Consider the following 13,172-nt stretch of genomic DNA (forward strand, 5'->3'; position numbering starts at 1 on the left):
TATGCAGTACTACCCTACTGTATGATGAGCCTGGGGTTGCTTTGAAGTGAGCGTGTAAATATTAGGAATGTTACCAAGGGGGTAGTAAAACTGGTTTAGAGACTGTGCAGGATCTGTTCTGCTTAACCTTTACAATGGTTGGATTCAAAACTTGTAAACTGTGACTAGTACACTTTAAGACAGGTCCTCTAGCAATTGAACAGTTTATCCTATACTTTGGAATGCAGCTTTTCTTGATTCTGGCGCCCCAAAGGTAGACATAGAATTGTTTTTCAAACAATATGATGAATGGTCCCAGAATGCTATTTCCAGGTGATCTCAGTCTGGAAGGAACTAATAGATGAGGGTGTGTCAGAGCATCCCAAGGTTCCTTCATCTACAATGCTGGAGCTTATCATCTGCCTTATATGAATACTTCAGAGTACACCTCTGAGAAAAGACACTCTAAGACCCTATCGACTTAGAGTGTCTTTAAGACCCCACTCTAAAAGCTTTCGACTCAGTTTCTCATCCACGATTGCTATTAAAGTTGGAGGCTCTTGGAATTACTGGTAATATTCTAAACTGGTTAAATGCATTTTAAACTAATCGTCGCCAGTGTGTTGTCATTAATGGGGAGTTTTCTTCATGGCTTCCAGTTGCCTCGGGCGTGCCCCAGGACTCAGTCTTGGGTCCTCTTCTTTTCTTACTCTATGTCACTAATATTTCAACAATTGTATCTCATAGCGAAGTCAAACTATTTGCTGATGATGTCACTATCTACAAGGAAATATCATCTGATGATGTTAAGTTACTTCAGCTTAACTTGTCAAGCATAGCTCAATCAGCAAAGAAATGGCTTTTGCGTCTAAACCCACGACAGCATTGTGATTTCCATCAAACGTACCCCATAATATCTAGATTCTTCTATTTATTATTATTATTAATGCTTTACAGCACAAGTGCTGAAGGTCTGTAGGACACCTGGTCCTACAGCCTGCTCAAAGACCTTAGCTACTTAGACTTTAACTACTTATTATTTCATATCACTCTGTTGTACGATACCTTGGTGTTCTAGTAGACTCAAAGCTTAATTGGAATGAACATTGTAAATATATTTCAGCTAAAGCTACATGTTCCCTCAATTTTCTTCGACACTGTTTGTACAACTCCTACCTCAATAAAATCTTCTGCTTACAGATGCATTGTCTGCCCCATACTAGAGTATGCTTGTCCTGTTTGGCATCCGCATACGGCTAAAAACATTGATGCATTAGAATCTGTACAACGACAAGCTGCCCGATGGGCTTCCAACAGCAGGTGGATTCCTTCATCCTATTGTTGGAGCAACTGTTCTGATAAATGTATTTCGGAGTTGAAATGGCCTACCATCCAACAATGTTACATTTACTTTTCTATTTGCCACATTCATGACAGTCTTCACCACCACAACTCTTTACCATTTTGCAAACATTTCAAGCTGTCCCATACTTCTACAAGATCTCATCCCCATCTATTCGGCCTGTCGCATCTTCTATCAATTCTTTTTGCTATTCGTTCTTTGTTAACAACCCATTTTTGTGGAACGCTATACCTTATACCATTAAAATGTCACCCTTATTCCATTTAGTCCTTCGTCGTGTTCTTTTTTGACTTTGTTTTGTTTTTGTATCATGTTGTTTTTGTTCTTGTAATACCTGTATTTGATATCATCTTTGCTTTTGTAATGTGTCATTTCAATGTATGTATGTATTTGTATGTGGGGAGTACATTTACAGGTGTGTCCTTTAGTACAACCCAGTCTTTTGGCAAAATTGATAATTATACCCTATACTCATCATGGAAGAACTGCACTCACAACGATTAATCCCATGTAGGTAGCTTTCTGTTTGGTGACAACTTCCAATCTAGAAATAGAGTGCTCCAGCAAAGGTGCTAGGAAAGCAATGAATTAATTGGCTTCTTAAAAAAGCCCTCAGGCAGAGCAGAGGCTCCCTCCTATATGGTCAGTGTTTTCAGGGGGCAATTGGAAACAGTGGAAATGGAAACTGGAAATGGAAAACCAAAGTGGTCAAATTGTCATCATACAGTATGACAGTACCGTATGATAGTACCGTATAGTAGGGACCACAAAGGTTTGGGTGCGGCCCATGAAAGAACATCACCCAAAAACCAGCCTCACTTTTCCCTGACAACAATGAAGCAGGTAAAACTAATCCCAAACAAGCCTTCAGATCAACTTGAAACGCTTTCAACAAGTTGCTCTTTTTTTTTAAATTTATTAACGGAATTTTCTGCTGACTGACTAACTGATTGATGCCTTCAGACAAGCGTAACTCAACAACAGCTAAGGCTACGGGCTTGATTTTTTGCTTTTCGACGTCACTTCAGCCGAACATGTGCCTATTGGCATAACGCAGTACGTACAATGCATTCTTCATGGACTTACCAGTGTCCTCCTTTGTGTCCCATTCATCTTTGCTGACAGCAAAGGGTGTCGATTTGGCAGTAGTGCATGATGGCTTCCCTTCATAACGGAAATCGTCCGTATTTTTCATAGTGGCTACTTTGATTGCAGAGGTGCTTTTCGAACAGTTCTTGATTCGTAATGCTGTGTAACAGGTTAAACATAGCTGACAATGAAGCGAAAAGGATACTTCACTTTTCAGACAATAATTGATAGCTGGGGAGTGTGGTGCCATTTCTTTTTTTAATGTGAGCCTGTCCCTCCAATGAAGAAGATCGGCTCTGCTGATCATTGAAAGGTAAAAAATTACTTTCAAAAGTTGGGCCTGGACATGCAATTCACCATTTTACTGCAAGTCATACACAACTATGGGATATGTGTGTCCTATTTACACCAAAGTGGGAAAAGAGCACCAGCAAGCCTTGGGTGCTCATGGTCACAAGTGTATTTTCTGGTGTTTGAATGAAATGAATTAGACAGAAAATAAGCTCCCACGTTAATACGTCATGGTTGTGTCATGTGTAGCACGTGATGCTTGGTACAAAGGTGTGTTGTGAAATATTATAATTCATTCTAGGCCACAAGAGTGTTACAGGTTGGGCCCACCCACCCTCCCTTCTGGTTTTCCTTGACTCAGATGTTAGATAACTGATCGTAGGAGAAGGAGACTCATAATTTTGACTTTATACTGGCACACACACTGTGGAGTGGAGCATTTTGGGTTTTTTCCTACAAGGCCAAAAAAAAAAAAAAAAAAAAGTGAGCCCGTAGGTTTTTTCCCTGAGTTGTTCTGGGCTGGTCAGCTCAAAATTTTTTTGTTCAGTTTATTATAATTTTGCTAGCCCCCACTCCACAAAACATACAGATTTTGCAATGTAGCTATATAATTCAAGTTTGATCAGTTTTGCAGTGTCTCTTATTGTATGCTGTGCAAGAGTAAATAATTATTATAGCCAACCTTCTGTGGTGGCACAATCCAAAGAGTTGTATAGTGGGTGTATGGTGTGTGGTATGGTATGTTGTGGGAGGTTAAAATTCTCAAGTACCCCACAGCCTTAGCTAAAAGGAAGCCAGCCACATGTAGTGATCTTTGTGGTCTTCAAGTCAGATGGGTCTTGGTGTCCAGTAATAAACCTATGGGTGCTGAACCAGCATATTCACAGGTGCCACTGCAAGACGGAATCAACAAAGTAGTTGGTGAAGGGAGGAAATGGTGGCATTCTTCCTTCCTGTTCAGAGGTTCTCAGCCAATATCACACATGCTTTCTGAGCTGCAATGGCCTCACTATGCTTCGCAGACAAATCCAAGACTCATGATAATGTACAAAGGTCTTAACCATTTAGTTACACTGGAAATACCTACATATGTATATTACAACCACCACCAGTAGTCTCATAACTTGTTTCCAACATCCACAACATTTCAATGTACCCACTGCTAGAACTACCTACTATCACTACAACTATTTCCCAAAAACTGTTCAAGACTGGAACTTACCAATCAACACAATCGAGACTGCTTTTCTATTAGTTATGCAATTTACTGAGTAGTTAAAATTAAGTAAACTAAATCTGTAATTGTAGGTAAATCAGCTGAGCTGGTTGCCTAGCAAGGAATAAAAAAGTCAGCCAAGCAGCAAGGAGAGTTCCTCGAGGTTTCCCAGATTATAAGAACAGTGGTGGCAACTCACCCAGCTATCTTCCCAGCTCATCTACATTACAAGTGCTCAGAGAAATCCAGGTTCCTATTACTATTGGAAGCCATCTTCCTCCACATGAGTCATACTTATGGTTGACTTAAATGTGTTGATGGTGTGATACTGCTTACTGGCATTGAATTACACACATACCTGCAGACTTCTTGTAAAGGAGCTAAAAGAGGATCAGCACCCTGTTCAAGGCACCATCAATCCCATTGTTTCCATGCACTAGAGTACTGATTCAGAATACTCTCTCTGGATGACACTAACAACTCCTCCAGAAAGGCCTATAAGATGACTGGCTCTCCAAACACAGACCAGGCAGCCACAGGCATGCATCCCTCTACTGCTAAAATTTAGCAACAGCCCATTGGGCTGCTCACTATCTCTGGCAGGAGGACTAGGCAGATTGCCAGGCTTACAACAGCTGCATTCGTCCCGGCTGCAAACGGATCAATTGAGAAGGGACCAGATTTCTCCTGCAACTCTAATAACACTTGATTGGTTGAGCATCCAATCACTGGAATCCCTTACGTGACAACTCTCCTGGTCTTCCTGACTCCTGGTAGATGTTGTGCACGTACTACATGGAGATGTCCCTCCTGATGTACCACTCCCAAGTCCCTGACAGTTGGCGTCCCATCCAATCATGGAGGCATCTTCCATTGCCATTTGCCATCCTGGGATCTGCAATAGTCAACCATTGAAGGATCTGACCTGCCACTGCAAGTCTGACTTGACATTATGATGGATTGAGACAACTTGGTCCAAGGAAAACCCTATACACATGGGGTGCATTGGAATAAAATTTGTGATTTGGGGATGAGACTAAATACTATTGAACAACTGTCATTAGCATTATTAGCTGGCTGATGCACTAAATTCATCTAGTAAAACACGTTATCTACATAATTGTTTTTCATCCTCTGTGACTAAAGACGTTTCTCACATTCGATCCTGTATGTTGTGAAAAATTACATATGCTGTGATTAAATAGCTGGCTTTTCCTTTCATGTCTCTTGCATACCAATAAAGGCAGCTTGTTGCACTGGGTGATTCTTTTATTTTCAGGCACTTTGAAGACCCATTAACCATGTACTGACGGATATAGGCAGTCCAATCAGTAACACATTGTGGGATTACAGCATTATGTACACTCAACTAAACATAATTCATCAAGCTATACGTAAGCTACGTAAGCTACGTATTACTCAGTTATTGGGATAGCCATCATTACTTTCCCGGCAAAGTTTAAGTGCCCAGAGTTGTACCATTACCTTAGCTCTTACAAGCACCTCAATTAGAAAATGGTATACATAAAATCCTTTGATTTTCGAGAGAAAATGAGGTCTACTAAGAGACCTCTGGAGAGGTGCTCTAAAATTATTAGAGACCTTCTATATAGCAGATAGGTATCTGATATCTCCAGTTGAGGAAGTCACCACTAATAATCGCTGACATGCTGAGTGATATTGCAGATCTTACCAATGATCACTAGGAGGCATAGCAGATCAGTAAGTTTCCTTTCTATGTGCAAAGTGATTGTGGGTTTGTGTGAACACAATATTTTTTTTAAGTTCAATTACTAACAGGAAATGAAACAGTAGTGAAACAAGAGACACCTGCATATATACTAGCGGACATTTAATCCCTATTTCAGTACACCCATGACTGAAGTAGGGATTAAATGTCCACTAGTAAGTATATCCTCAGGTGTAGGCAACCTCCCTTGTTTCACTACTTTTTACTTCTATGATCTTCATCAAACTTAAAATTCCTAATTTCGCTGAATAAAAATTTCTTAGCACCCTACAGTATTGCTTCAGGTCACATTTTTGGGTTTGATTATAAACCAATACTGTCAAGGTACCATGAAGGTATTGTGAGGATGGTATTTTTTTTTGTGAAAAAACCTCTATACACATCCTGTACACTACTGTCATATTGTATGATTATTATAATGAGTGTAAGGAAGATTATGTACTTCATAAGCTATTACAAGTAGGGATAACTAGGGAGATCACCTATCTCTGCTTTAATACCAATAGTATGGCTCAGGCTAAAATTCTCATTTTAGGCAAAGATCAAAAGAAAGAATGGTACCAGATGTAAACACAACAGCAAAGTGCCACCAATACTAATCACTAACAGGTAAAGTCTACAGTAAGGATGATTATCATTTTACTCTTATATAGACAACACATGAAGCCGCTGATACACTACTCACACATTGACACCTTGTGAAAACAAACGGGAGACAAAGAAGAACAAAGGTAAGTTCATAATGCATGCACTGTATCCCCCTGCCATATTCTAAAAGCGCCAAAGTAACATCTAATGGTGACAAATCAAGCCCATAGTGTAGTCTATGGTATGTTGTGAGTTATGGTTGCCATCAGTTGGTTAGTTATGGTTAATTTGGTAGTAACTTAATGAAAGCATTCTGGATCATCTTGAAGGCACATTTGGGCTTGATTATACACAACTAATACTGTCAAGACAGCATGAAGGTATTGACAGTAAGCTGTTAATAGTTTTTGGTAGGAAAAAAACAAACTTTGTGATTCCACATTACTAAACTATTACAAGCTACATGGATTTGCTCACTATAGGTATTGTACATGTCTTTTGAGTACATTCTGTTAATAGGTGATGAAACATACATACATATACATACATACATACATACATACATACATACATACATACATACATACATACATACATACATACATACATACATACATACATACATACATACATACATACATACATACATACATACATACATACATACATACTTGCAGTACTACTTATACTATACGTATTTGTGTAGAAGCTCAGATGTTCTCATGATCAAGACCCAGCTAAAATTAGCATTTGATGTTGTCAGTTTTATCAAATGTATATAGCTTTGCTCTATATACAATGTAGAGCCTTGTACAAATCTAGAACTAAACTCTGGCCAGTTAATATAGTGTAGGACTTGGCGTTTAGTGGAAAGTGGATAAACAAGGTAAGTTGACAGTAAATAATATGATCATCACAGAACTATTTGAAGTGGTATGGACTGGTCTGGCCAAACACAACCACCAATATAATTATAACACACCACTTACCCACAGGAATGACAAGTGACATCAGATTGTAGTTTCCCTCCAAAAATATGGTCAATGAAACATTCACACTTGCTGGGATTAGCTATGGTTGGGGTCTGTCCTCCAGATTGTCTGTGTAGTACATCCAGGACTGCGATGAAGAACTCGTGAGCATCCTGCTGCTCATAGCCAGCTAGATGATGAGCATGTGTCCATACCAGATAGAGTAACTTGTATGGAATGTATGGAGTGTTCTTGCCAGAGTAAAACTACATAACAACACAGAATAGCATTAGGTATACAGTGGAACCTGTTAACACTTAAAATAAGGGCACCTACATCTATAATCCAAACACATAGTTTGAGCTCTAAAGCAATTCCCTTGATACTTTTAATGGTATTAATTCCACTGTAATGTTTATACACTATCATACCAACTATACAAGACAGTTGGAGGAAAGGGATGAGCTTGGCATCACAAAGCTTTTATCCACAAAGGCATTTTATCCTATACATAAACTTACCTAGATGTAAGTATAAACAGTTTGTAACCATTAATGAAATTGACAATGAGAAAACATCCTGACTACCTGGCAGACTCCTGTAAATGTTTGAGTGTAAATCGGATGGCTGCAGGTTCGAGGCTGCCCAGGTCCAGTCATGGATTTTTTCAAACATACTTATTATAACATCTTTAAACAGGCTGTAGGACCAGGTGCTTTCCAGATCTTCAGCACTTGTGCTGTAAAGCCTTAAATAAATAAAGGAATTTGAAGCATTCTAACTAAACATCAACTTGATCTAACCAAAAGTGTGTTAGTTTATTATGCTATTTTCAGCCAACAAAAAAGTGTTTTGACAAAAGTTTTTTGTTACTACATCTCTGTACAGTTATACAGTACTTATAAACATACAAAACAGCCTTCATACACTAGTCTTGGGAAGATACACTGAGAGGTAAGTAATTTGATTCACTTTGACTGTTCTATTAGGGTATTTAAACATTTCACTACACTACACTGATCATTTTCACAGTATTCAGCCCCAGTCCTAATTTCAGTTCGGGGAAGGGAGGGGGGTTAGTTGACTGAGAAGAAGTTCAGCTCCCAGCCCTCCTTCCTTCCACCATCTACCGTACATCGGATTTTTTGAGGGGAAAATTTTGTGGATGGGCATCTATCTATGAAAATTTTCCCCCTCAAAAAATGCAGCTCCATCAAAATGTCATTGTTTGAGTATTATGAATGTAAGAATTGTGTATGTGGATTATAAGCGCAGGCACTACTGTGTAAATGGGCTTTAATAAGAACTTAACATGTTGTGTCTTGTTCAGTAATATACTACTACATGATGCTGTGAGCTCACGAGTGTCACTGATTTGAACTCTACTAACCCCAGTCAAAGATTCCTGGTGCCAGTTAGAGGTACCTGATAAGGTGGAGTCCGCGTCGTAGTTTGATCAGTTGTTGCTGCGTGTCTTTCTGTCATAGGCGATGTCGGAGCCACAGTACACTTTCAGACAGGGATATCTCCTAAAGTTAGACTTGCAAGTTGATTAAGGAACAGAATTTACGGCATGGTGCATACAGTGGGAATCTTCAGCAGCTTATCAGGGCTGTCGAAGGAAGAACCCGCCACACAGGTGAAAGCATTAATGTTATGTTTATCAAGAGAGACGCTATCTATTGTGCAAAATCTTGGCCTCACCGAGGCTCAACTGAAAGAACCACAAAGCAAAATTACTGCAATGTGCGCATACGTAGATAGTCATGTGAATGAGACTGTCGAACGACATAATTTCAGATGTTGTAAGCAGCAGGAGGGAGAAACCTTCGACGATTTTTTAATAGCCCTAAGAGAGTTATTAATTAAGATGTGCAAATTTTGCTCTCGGGATATCGGAGAATAGTTGATGACATCATCATATATGATAAGGATCCCACACAACATGTATTACATGTGAAACAATTTCTGCAACGTTGCAAAGACAAACAAATATCCATCAACAGTAAAAAATGGATATTTTGTCAGCAGGATGTCACTTTTGCAGGATTTAGATTGTCGTCACAGGGCTATCAGCTAGATCCCTCCACCACAGCTGCCATATCACACTTTCCCATGCCTACCACACGAAATAAATTGCGATCCTTTGTAGGATTAGTTAACAACACAATTACAGAACTTTTAGCAACACTTCGGCCACTCCTCAGTAGCAAGAATGAGTTTTTGTGGACAACTGAGCATGACGCAGCTATAGCCAACACAAAACAGTGCCTGACAATAGCTCCAGTGTTAGCATTTTAAATAAGCCAACAAGGTTATGTACGGATACTAGCAGACAAGGTTTAGGTTTCATACTGCAACAGAAAGGGAATGATGACACATGGCATTTAGTGCAAGCGGGATCACACTGCCTCACAGACACTGAAGCAAGGTATGCAGTCATTGAACTCAACTGTTAGCAGTATCATGGGCCATGTGGAAGTGCAACATGTTTTTGGCAGGCTTACCTTATTTTGAGGTTTTGAAAGATCACAACCCACTAATCCCAATTTTGAATAGTCATAGGCTGGATGAAATTGAAAATTCATACCTGCAACGCATGCACATGAAAATCATGTCCTACAACTTCAAGGCAATCTGGGATAAGGGTGCCACAAATCAGGCCCCAGATGCTTTATCTCAAAGTCCAATCAGCTTTCCTACCCCACAGGAATTACTAGCTGAAAGCAATGAAGAATTTACTACAGCAGAGATTAAAAGCCTTCATCAGGGCAGATTGGAGAGCAATCACATGCAGGAGTTGTGCAAATATGCAAATATCGACAGAGCTTACAAATAGTTGAATCACATCAGGGTTCCCAGACCACCGTCACATATTACCAGAAGAATGCAAAGCATATTGGCAAATCCGGCAACATCTCTCAATTGAGGAAGATTTAGTTGCGTACAGTTGCCGTCTTGTCCTACCCTACCTTTACTGTCACAACCAAAGGAACCAATTATCATGAAGCCTAAGTTTTCAAGGCCAATTCAAGAGATTGCGGCAGATTTTTGTTATCATGCAGGAAGATATTATCTAGTTGTAGTAGACTGCTATTCAGACTGGCCAACAATAATTCAAATGGGTAAAGGCATTATTACAACCCACATGGTTGCAGGGCTCACAGAGCTGTTCAGCAGAACTACTGTGCCTGACATTTTTTGGTCAGATAAGGGACCATAATTCACATCGAAACAGTTCCAGTTATTCTCTCAGCAGTGGGGATTCTAACCTCCGTCCCACATTATCCTCAGAGCAACGGGAAAGCGGAGGCAGCGGTGAAATCAATGAAAAAGACTATAAGGGCAGCATGGAATGGCAGGACACTAAATGAGGATAAATTGTGCAGAGCTCTTGACAATACAGGAACACTCCATCCAGAAAAGATGGCTTGTCACCTACACAGAAACTTTATGACCATTCAATCCAGGATACACTGCCCGCCCACCACAAGTCTTTTGAATCAGAGTGGCAACATAGCGAGGCAGAGGCTGCTACCAAATTTGCAACAAGTGTGAAATCAAGTAGAAGATATTATAACACAACAGCTCATCCCCTCCCCGATATAATGGTAGGCACTAACGTAGCAGTGCAAAATCACCAAACCAAGTTAAGGGATATTTATGGGGTCACAACAGCCATAGACCCGCAGAGACAATACCATATCAAAACAACAAGAGGCACCGTACTCATCAGAAATTGTCGACTTATTAGGAGAAGGGTACCTGCTTCAGTTCCGTATTTCAAAGACCCAGAAGAAACCAGTACTGAGAATGCCCAATTACCACAACCTCGCCAATCACATGGAGACAGAAAACCGACACAACGTCTCATAGAAGATCCAAATTGGCCATTCACATCATTGACAACTGTTGTTTCTTTAATGAGAGAATTGCAAAATATTAATAAGGACACTGTGTATATTCAGCACCACTAAAAGCATCATTTGGGGCATTTATGAAAATTGTAACTGAAATATCTTATAGTTTATATTGACTTCCAACTCTACAAACAGCATTGCATATACAACATGTGTTGCAGGCAGACATTAAAATAACTATCAACTTATGGTCGAGTTGTATGTATGCTAATGTATAGATAGTTGTGTTATTCACCTTGCACATGATATTTCAACTGCTGACATGCAATATATAGTTGTCATTCAGACATATTCCTCATCATCTACCCAGATGAGTAATGTTGAAAGTTCATTCTCAAAGTGACAACGTTTACAGGACATTGGGGGCAGGTGGGAAATGATTTCTACAGATCATATATTTTGGCACAAAATTCACTTATGTAAATATTACTAATTAATGTACTTAACGAAAATAGTTCAAGTGTATAGTAGCTTCTCCATCAGCAAACCATATTTTCAGGCAGATGCTATTTTCATGGCAGTTAAAAAGTTCAAGCCAAGTATACGCATCTCACAAGGATCAAATGGTTCAAACCCAAGATTTCACGATGTCAGTGTGGAAGCTACTCTCCACCCTTAATTCTTACCTTATACATAGATGAAAGCCATCTATATATAAATGAAATGGAGACTTCTACCATATGTTTACATCCAGAGGAGGTTGGTCATCTCAAAAAGAAGTTTGTGTGGCTTTTGTAACCAACAAACAGATGCTACACTATGCATACTCCTTGTGAATATGACGAAGGACTACATAGTTAATTTCAGGCATCATGTTTTATTGTGTAATCTCATGTAGTAGTACGTCATAGGGCTATGATGTGTGACCAACCTCCTCTGGATTGTTAAATAGTAAAGCAATCTCAATTCCAATCTCTTAAGGTTACAGGATAGTGAGCGACTGTCGAGCATTTCTATTATGTAATTAAGGCGGGCTTGGTGTTGTTGAGTTGTGTATCAGCTATATAGTAACAGGCTTAACTTGTGTATCAGCTATATAGTAACAGGCTTAACTTGTTGGGAGAATAATAGCATGCTGACTGGACAGGTACAAGGTACAAGAAAACACATGTAACAGTACAAGATGACATAGAAATAACACACTTAGAAACTGGTGCACCTGTAAGTGCATGCGTAGTTTTGCTCACTAATGGTGATATTCTCCTGAACCAAAAATCAGGACTGTCAAAGTTGTTAACATTTTGTATAATCAAACCACTAGTTTGGCTTCTTGTCTACGTCCTGACAGAGCGATTTGTAAGAATTAATGTTTCTAGTGCTTGTAGTATGAATTTAAAAATTAATGTTGTGACCACAATGTCTTTGTTTTAGACCATATTGTAGCCATATTTCAGCAACAAGACACATTATTCACAAATCCTCTTGTCAGTCCCTCACCAAGTGATGTTCTTCAAACTTTAGAATTATTAGTAAGTTCTCATGGTTCTTCATTGGTCTGATTTTTAGTTCATAGTTTTCACAATTCACATGGGAAAAACTCATGTTTCCATGACAACATTTGATTTCCATGTCAATTAAAAAGAAGTTAAGAATCCATAAATATTTGATAATAATGAATTAAGAAAAATCAAAAAACTAAATCATGAAAAATTATTTATAGTGCACATATGGGTTTACGGTATCCCGTAACCTTAACCCTACATATCAGTCTCCTAACCTACTGGTCTAACCTCATCAAGCTGATATCCTAATAAGCCCTATCCTTTCTGCAGGCCAAAAATGTTTCAGACAGATGAGACCGTAGACTAAACTTTGTTCAAGCAGAGCTGTTCATCAATCCTTTGCAGTACTGGAATGGAATGCTTTGAAGTCTAGTATAATAGGAAGTGCAAAGAACAGATGAAAGTTGTTTCATTTCATTTTGAAAGCTTTATTGATACACATGTAGTCCAAAATCCTTGGCAATGGCGGCAGTGTAATGCTTCCAGGGTCAGTGTTATTGTAG

At 39.2% G+C, this 13,172-nt stretch overlaps 1 protein-coding gene across 2 annotated transcripts in view; it reads right to left on the reverse strand.

The window, feature by feature from the left end:
- LOC136251210 (ubiquitin carboxyl-terminal hydrolase 22-like) overlaps window positions 1–13,172 on the reverse strand; it is a 32,682-nt gene that overhangs the window by 11,660 nt on the left and 7,850 nt on the right. For both annotated transcript variants that reach the window (XM_066043622.1, XM_066043623.1), the window contains exon 6: window positions 7,266–7,513. In XM_066043622.1, coding sequence (XP_065899694.1) covers window positions 7,266–7,513 — 248 coding nt within the window. The remainder of the gene's footprint in view (window positions 1–7,265; window positions 7,514–13,172) is intronic.

This window comes from Dysidea avara, chromosome 3 (assembly GCF_963678975.1).
Source record: "Dysidea avara chromosome 3, odDysAvar1.4, whole genome shotgun sequence".
NCBI lineage: Eukaryota > Metazoa > Porifera > Demospongiae > Dictyoceratida > Dysideidae > Dysidea > Dysidea avara.